This window comes from Microtus pennsylvanicus, chromosome 6 (assembly GCF_037038515.1).
Source record: "Microtus pennsylvanicus isolate mMicPen1 chromosome 6, mMicPen1.hap1, whole genome shotgun sequence".
NCBI lineage: Eukaryota > Metazoa > Chordata > Mammalia > Rodentia > Cricetidae > Microtus > Microtus pennsylvanicus.
Genome location: NC_134584.1, coordinates 125,221,918 through 125,230,519, shown reverse-complemented (window position 1 = coordinate 125,230,519; position 8,602 = coordinate 125,221,918). Strand labels below are relative to the sequence as shown.

Genomic DNA, 8,602 nt, shown 5'->3' with positions numbered 1-8,602 from the left:
CATGGGCACTGGGGACTGAATTTGGGTCCTCCAAAAGAGCTCTATGCATGCTTAACTGCTGGGCCATCTCTCAAAGCCTCAGGAAAACTGTTATAAGTTCCCTTCTGTAAAACCTGGATGAGAATGTCCTATGTAATTCAGGAGTCAACTGGGCGTATTCCACATCACAAGGCTACTATTTTCTCTGGGTAGTTTACATAGGACTCCGAATTAACTCCAATCAATGGAGAACCATTTTCCCCCTCTATAAATAAATATCTTTACTTTTTAACATCACATTTTTATTGACAAGACATGAAACAGCTACTTTTGGTTTTTTGTTGTGCAAAACAAAGAAATCGACAGTGGCAAACAAAAACCCAAAAGGAGAAGAAAATGAGGAAAAGGACGAAGGAAAGAAGCAAAGAGGGCTGGTCACTGTAGTACAGCCTTGTGCCGTGGGCAGGACGTGGGCGAGAATGGAGCACGGAAGCTGGCCACAGTGACCTCGCCTCAGCTGACTGAACCTCTGTGTCTTTCAAGGCACTGGGTGACTAATGTCCAGTGGACAGCCAACAGTAGCCACTGGTGCACCTTGGAGTCGGGATCCAGCACTAGCACCATGGGCCACAGTGTGACACACAGCACACAGTGCCTCTCTGTGTCCACCTCAAACGGGGAACGCTGGGAGGGCAAAGGCACTAGGTCAGAAAGTCTTTCTCCAGGGCATAGATGGGCGGTGGGTATGTCACGCTCTTCACTCTACACAAGGGCACGGCACAGTCCCTGCTCTGGCCCTCCACGTTGGCATCCAGCAAGGAAGGTGCCTTGCACCTGCTCCTCTCCTGGGCACTGAGGAGACAGGCAAGACCTGGCACTGCATGCTCCATGTCACTGGCCCAGGCAGGCGGGGATGTTGTCCTCAGTGGATTTTGTGGTGGGGGAGGACCTGCCTGACGGTTGCCCAGAACACCTCGGGGTTGCCCAGGAGAGCCCTGGCTTGTCAGCTCGCTCTGAGGACCAGGCGAGGCAGAGTGTGGTAGTCCTGAATCTCCAGGGGCACCTGTGGGAGAAGAAGGACAGACAATGTTCAGTGAGAAGACAGACCCTGAAGTCATGGGTGAAGGGAAAGATGAAGGCTATTCTGCTCGATGGTGGGGTTGCCTAGAGTTTCAACACGGCAATTCCACAGTCACTGGGGTGTGGTTTTCTTAGTGAAAACATGCCATCAGAACAGAAGGAGTATTTCAGTCTGTAACATCCCTCCAGCCAGTTCACCCATTCTTCCCCGTAGCGAGGACGTCAGGCATGAGCCACCGTGCCCAGATCATATAGCTCTCCACAGGCATAGTCTCAGAGAATACCTGTATGGCATTAATGTAACCAATCACAGCAGTGCCTATACACTTATCTCTACCACGCTCCTGACCACAGGTTATTAGTAGACAAGCATGTTATAGTGATGTACCCAAGACCACAGACAGTGAACCTGAACACAAACCTCTACACGGTTAACTGCGACATCACCATGACCTGTGTGTGTGCCACGCACTCATATGCTCACACATATGCGTGTGCACGTGCATACACCATACACACACAAAGTCAACTCCAGACACACCCACCTATTTTCAGAGACGGTCTCTCACAGACCTGGGATTTGCCGACTTGGCTACCCTGGTTGGCCAGCAAACCCCAAGCATCTGCCTGCTTCTCCCCAGGATTACAGGTCTGCACACCACGCCCAGGCTTTTGATGTGGGTTCTGGGGGTTGAATTCAGGGTCTGTTCCATGTAGAGCAAACATTTTACTCACAGAGCCATCTCCCCAGCCCCTGAGACGGGGTCCTCATAGGTGTCTAAGCCAAAATAAGTTCACAGAGACAGGCCCCAGTGTAGTCTGACTGTGGGCCCTAATAAGATCCACAGATACCCAGAAGAACACGGGACACAGGGAGGGGGTTAGCAAGCCCAGGGGAGAGGCCTAAGGAAGACCCATTCCTGCCTGCGCCTTCGGCACAGTTGGAAAGGGGGCTCTAATGTTTATGCTGTTCCTGCTGCAGCTTTGTTACACCAGCCACCAATCACGCAGAGGTGACAAGGACCTCGGTCCCAACACAACCACAGTGTGTGACCAAGGAGTGTCTCAGGAAGACCCGGAGATAGTCGTGGTTAGCATTTGGGTTAGAGGGTTAGGATGAGGGTTTGGAGTTCGGGTTTAGTGGCTAGGGTTAGGATTAATGTTTCAAATTAGAGGTTAATATTTAGGATTAGTGTTGAAGGCTACGGTCAAGTGTATAGAGTTGGGGTGAGTGGTTTAGGGCTAGGGTTAGATGGCTGTGGTTTGGGACCGTGGTCAGCTCTTCCATTGTCTACTTGCTGGAATTTGGACCTAAGGCCCCATCTCTGCCCCCGGAGTTTGGTCTATCATTCATCACATGCTTTGTTCTGACATCACCTGATAAGCTGAAGTTGCTAAGTCCCAATCAAGCCTCTTCCCAGAATCTAAATTCCAGTGATATTAAAGTTACAACAATGAAGAATAGCACTCAAGATCCATTTGAACAATATTATTAATTGAAATCATTAGAAAAGGGAAAACACTCCTCTCCCCTCTATAACGCCATCTGCATGGTTGCCCAACTACTCCCACCTACTTTGAGGTCGGAGAGGAGTTTCTTTGCATCCCATCCACGCATGATGGCGTCCCTTATCTCCTGCAGTGGCACAAGGTGGCAGCTTTCCCCCTGTCTGCTCCAGAAGGGCAGGTGACATGCTTCTCAACACACCACCAACATTCTTAAGTCCTGGTTCAGAGATGAGTTCACAGCTGCTTTCTGGGGTGGTAGAACAGGGATCTGGAGTGAGCATCATGGGACCACAAGAGATCCGAGTGCTCCCCAAAGATAGCACCTCCTCATCAGTCTGCAGCAAGCACTTTGTAGAGAGAGTCTTCGAAGAAAGGTTTGAGGCACTTGGCAGGACAGAGGGGTCATCACTGGGTGTCCTGCCTGCAGTCTGTTGTCTGGTACTTGCTTGGCACCTAGAGACCCATGGAAGGGTGCCCTCTTGCTTCTTTTCCTCTTTGGGTAGTGTTTTTTTGAGGACCTGGGCTCCATGTAGTTTCCTGACATCCACTCCCAAAGCCAGTGATGCCAGCAGCCCCCCACACTCACACAGAGCAGATTCTGTTTTCTTCCTCAGCAGGGGTGCCCCCACGTGGTTCACTGGGGAGCCTTTGGAGGGTCCCTCCTCTCGACTCTCAGCCTCTACTGGGTGCTCTCTCTGGCTGTCTTTGCACAGAGGTAGACCAACATAGGCCTGGCCAGGGAACTTCAATTGCTTTGGTTTTCTATGTTCTAATCCATCAGGGGCAAGTTTCAGTTCTTCGCAAGATCCTAAACAAAGATACAAATGTAAACATTACGGAACTATTGCATAGCAAACACCACCATTTAAATGTGTACAAACAAGCCAGAATCCACGAAGCATCAAGATACAAACAGAAGAATCGCAATATACGACAGAAGCGTAAGATATAAATGCACGCGCGCGCACACACACACACATACACCTCCACCACACTAAACCAAAGCATGCAGAGGTCTTTTGGTGGAAGAACTCTTGTTTATTAAAAGGATCCCTCAGGGGGAGGGAGCATGGGGGTGGGCACAGCACCCAGCACACACTCAAGGCACACACCTCTAGATTTTCTCATGGCATGAAACACATAAACATGTGGATATAAAAGACCAGTTCTTTTCAGTACCAATTACCCTTGAAGGCTGCCAGTGGTTTTACCTCTTGAACTCAATTTACTAAATACAGCCCCAGCTCACCCTTAGCCGGGCCAACTAGACTATGCTAAATTCACCTGGGCCATATGGCTAAGTGAGACACTGGTTTTCTGTAAGATAAGAAACCATGATCTTCATCTCCCTGAACACGTGGAGCCCATTTCCTTAGCGCCATGAAGTCTGGATGCCAAACAACCTCTGGACTCAAGTCAAGCTCTAAAGGACCTACTGTCACCCCTCCAACCACCTTAAGGGCCACGTGAGATGATCCAGAGACCCCCTCCCCCTCAGAGCTAACACCCCAACACACCCTGCTTCCTGAGACGCAGTTACCTGGCTGGTCCACAAACAATGAAGCCAATGGTGTGGTTTTCTGACTTTTTATTAAAAGAGACGACCAAGGACTGTTGCCATCTGACAGAGGCCTGACCCTACAAGAGAAAGACATTTGTGTTCACATAGTGGAAGTGCAGGGCCCTCAAATGCAATCTCTTTTTTGGTATGTATGTGTGATGTGTGTGTGTGCGCGCACACACACATACACATGGTTGCTTGTGTGTGGTACGTGTATGTGTGTGTTTGCGTGTGTACTGCTGCACCTGTGTGCACCTGCATCTGAAGGGCAGAAAGGGATGTTGCAAGTCTTCCTCGATTGCTCTTTTTATCATATTGAGGCAGGGTCTCTCGCCCATTCTGGCTAGCATAGCAAGAGATCTGCAGTCTCTTCCTCTTGTGGGCTTAAGATTACAGGCAGCTGTCATGCCTGCTGCTTACATGTGTGCTGGAGCTGAGCTCGGGTCCTCAGGCTTGCGAGATAGCACTTTACCCACGGAGTGTCTAACCCAGAAGCCATCTTTTTAGAGCTGCAGAGAGTACCTTTGTGCTTTTGAATTTTGAAGACTTCACAAAGTACAAATATAATCTTTATAAAATATTTTAGATTTGTTTGTTTACATGTTTGAATATTTTGCCCAAAGATATGCATGCAACCATACACATGTCTGGTTCCCGCAGTGGTCAGAAGAGGGCGATGGGTCCCCTGGAACTGGAGTTAGGGCTGGTTGTGAGATATCAAGTTGGTGCTGGGAATCAAACTCCGGTCTTGTGCAGGACTGAGCAATCTCCCCCACCCCCATCATGAAATAATACGTAAATATGTCAAGTTATTCACTGAGCTAACAATCATTGCATACAGTCAGTTCAACACACCACGGAGCACTAAGTTACTATCCAGATGTCTCTGCAAATCTAGTCACTTCCCAAGAGGCAGGTCTATTAGCGCTACTACCCCAGTGTGTGCTACACGCCCCTCTTCACACACACACACACACACACACACACACACACACACACACGTACCGGTCTCGGCCCTCTGGTCTTTCTTTCACTTGAATGGAGCTCGGTCCCCACGTGCAACCTTTTTTCTTGAAATTCCTTTTCGCATCTTCGAAGTCTTCTTGTCGGAAGACGGCGTTCCGTCCCCAGGTTTTATGGCTCTCCTCCGAAGTCACTGCATGGACAACCCACTGTCACATACAATTCGACTAAAGTGTCCAAGAATCCAGCCAGGTGCCTGGCAGAGCAGTGAGAACAGCTCTTCGCTCACCTTGGAAAACTACTCTTTGTGATCGTGAAAAAAGAAAATAGCAGCAAGAAGACTAGGAAAAGACAATGAGCGGGAAGTTTAGAGACGGGGGATCCCCAGAAGGTCACCAGCTAGTGTGGGAACCTGTGTCAAAGAGGACAATAGATGAGGACCCACAGCTGAGGCTGGCATCCCGCCTGCACACACTCTCCCTGACACATGTGTGCAGACACTCGAACACACGCACAGACACACATTCTACATAGACACACACTGTACACACACACACACATGCTGTATACACACACACAGATTTCTTTTTTAACTACAAACCATACATTACTCTTTAAAACCGTGTGACTTTGTGCATTGCGCGTTGTGGTGCACACCTTTAATCTCAGCATGCAAGGAGGCAGAAGCATGTAGATCTCTGTGAGTTCAAGGCCTGCCTGGTCTATAATAAATGTAAAATAAAAGTTTTCAGGACCTGCAAGGTTAGCCATGTGTGTACATGGAGGTGAAGTCCGTAAAACAGACATCTAACTTTCATCCTGCCATATGCCTTCTAGAAATAGGACTTCTATAAACACGGAAACAAATGTATCTTCTTTACATTGTAAGTGCTTGAGGAATGCTTAAGTTCTTTACTATGTTGCTTTTCTGGGGTTAGACCTGGGTCCCGTGTGCCTAAGCAGTGCTCTACCACTGAGCATGATGGCAGCCACTTCAGCAGAAGACAGGGGTGCCTTCTGATGGGCCAGTGTCTTTGAGAGGACCTGGAGTCCTAGCTCTCGGCCCCCGCTGCGTTGACACCATGTCACGTTTATGGTAGAGAGCGAGAGAAACTGGCCTAAAAGCCAAGATCAACTTCTTTGTGTTTGTTATTTTGTTTAAATTGTTCCTTTCCTTCAGAGACTCCTGTCGCCCGGCTTTGCCCTCATTAGATAGCTGAGGCTATCCTTGGTGTTCTTCCTTCTACCCCCCAAACGCAAGGATTACAGGAGTGCGCCCCTGCACTCGGCCCCAAGGTCAACTTTTATATCTCCACCGCCACCTGTTTCCATCTGCCTCTCGCTCGCTTACAGCCACTGTCAGAGCACACCCCCTCCGTGTGACCGCGCGGCAGTGGTCACACTGATGCCGAGAGAAGCAAACACTCACGCTGGATAGCTCGGAGGCGGGGCAGCATCAGGGGGCTGCTGGGCGGGCTGCAGAGCCGGCTGTCTGAGCTCCGGCGCTTGTCCAGGGTTGGGGAGGCCTGCACTGTGATCTTGTGCTGGAAATCTGTGAGAGAAAGAAGCAGCTTTGCAGGAATGACGTGATTTCCCTCGCTGTCCCCTGCATGGTCACAAGACAGTGTCATCAGACAGCATCTCCCTTGGGCAGACTGGCTAATGTCTGATTCTGTTAGGCACAAGGAGACGTGCGTTCATTTCTCTCTGTTCTTGACTGCAGATATGGCCAGTGGTTTCTAGTTCCGGCCTTGGTTCCCTGCAATGATGGAAGGCAATGGGAGTCCTAATGCTGCCTCTGTCAGGACATTTTACTACAGAAACTTCAAGCTCTGTAACTTCATTTCTGCTGATGCTGTAGGCCTGGGGAGCAGGGCTAGAAAGTGGTAGAACAAGCATCCAAATCAAGTTGGCTAAGTCTAGAACCCAGGGTGTGAGTGTCTCTTCATAAGACACACACACACATACACACACACACACACACACACACACACACACACACACACACACACACACACACACACACACACACACACAGAGTGGGAGGCTCCAAAAACGGGCTTTCCTAATCCTGTGCCAGAATTACGGCATTTGGCGCCATCCTGTGCTCGGAAGGAGCTACTGCATGCTAATTTTTTTGTGCTTGAAGAAGCCCTTACAGCTTCTTCAGAGTAAATGCTCTTTGACTGAAATCTTTTATGAGGCTCCAGCAAGCAAATAAATGTGTCGCTGAAATGTCCTCTTTATTTTTAGAAAGAAAAATTCCAAATCCAGGGCTTTCTGGGAATCTGGCAAAAAAAATAGCCAATTACATTAATAATTGAATAAACTCATGTTATCAGCTGAGCAACGGCTGCCCACAGAAATGGGGGGGGGGTGTTGTTCCAACTTCCTGTCGTTGAAGAGTGGGGTCAGCTGCAAAGAGCTCACACGTTCTTCTAACGTTGGATCGGTTCCATCCGAGTCCTGCTGTGGTTTCCCTGCCAAGTTTAGGAAATCATCAACACTAATGACCACAGCACACCCAGGACACAGCGTTTGTGACAGAAGAGGGGCTGTGAATTCCGAGTTTTCCGTTCCCTTCTCCTTTTTACTCAGTCTGGGACCCCAGGCCACACAACAGTCACCCACAATTAGGGTGTGTCTTCCAGAAGTGTGTCTTCTGCAGATGTGGCCAGGGTCTTGTCACTTAGGCGAGGATAGAGGCTGTCACACTGGCAGCTGGTACAAACCACCACCCCGTCTGCCCGTCACTAGCACTCTGTGATGAGAGCCCAAACTTCAGGTGCAACGAGAGCGCCCAACGACTATTTCGGATGTCAGCCACGGAACTCCCTACAGCAGCGTGTCAGCACCGTGGTCGGCAGGCATCTGCACATTCGCTCATTCATTCATAAAATCATTCATTCACATTTTAACCTCCTAGGCTTCCCCCAGTCCTGGCGGCACAAACCTGAAGGCAGGCTGATGCGGTGGCCGTCTTTGAGCCTCAGCCGACCTCTCCTGAACCTCCCCTTTCTCTTCTTCACGTGCGGGGCCTCCTGGTTCAGCTGGAAGATGAGGACGTTCAGCTCCCGCTCCAGCACGTCGATCTCGCGCTCTGCGAGCTGCTGCTCCCGGCGTCTGAGCTCCAGCTCCTGGGATTTCTGCTGCAGGGCGGCTCGACTCAGCTCCTCCTCCCGGGACCGCAGCTCCTGCAAAGTCGGGTCCCAAAGGAGATCAGTATGGGCTTCCTGCACTGCTCCCGGAGCCGGAGCCCTTCTCGGCAAGCTCACTGCACCCAAGCTCACCTGAGCTGCCGGCTACCCAGGCTATGATCAACCTAAGAGAACCAGCCCCCAAAGCAGGCACCCTCTCTTCTCTTAGTTCCCGACAGGGAAAGGCCTTGCTCCCCTTCACACCTGAGTTTATCATGGCTATATCCTCACCTCTAGCCTTTATAGGGGCCTAACATCACTGTTCTCAACCTCTGGGTCGAGACCCCCGTAGGGTTGCACATCAGCTTCCCTG

At 50.0% G+C, this 8,602-nt stretch overlaps 1 protein-coding gene across 1 annotated transcript in view; it reads right to left on the bottom strand.

Annotated features, from left to right (window-relative positions):
* Positions 1-294: 294 nt before the first annotated feature.
* Positions 295-8,602, bottom strand: part of Map3k21 (mitogen-activated protein kinase kinase kinase 21) — a 32,233-nt gene continuing 23,925 nt past the window's right edge. Inside the window, exons 5-10 of the mRNA XM_075977697.1 lie at positions 8,046-8,286; positions 6,522-6,644; positions 5,135-5,285; positions 4,109-4,206; positions 2,636-3,376; positions 295-1,042 (exon numbers count right to left, since the gene is read on the bottom strand). Of these exons, the coding sequence (XP_075833812.1) occupies positions 681-1,042; positions 2,636-3,376; positions 4,109-4,206; positions 5,135-5,285; positions 6,522-6,644; positions 8,046-8,286 (1,716 nt within the window). The 3' untranslated portion in view covers positions 295-680. The remainder of the gene's footprint in view (positions 1,043-2,635; positions 3,377-4,108; positions 4,207-5,134; positions 5,286-6,521; positions 6,645-8,045; positions 8,287-8,602) is intronic.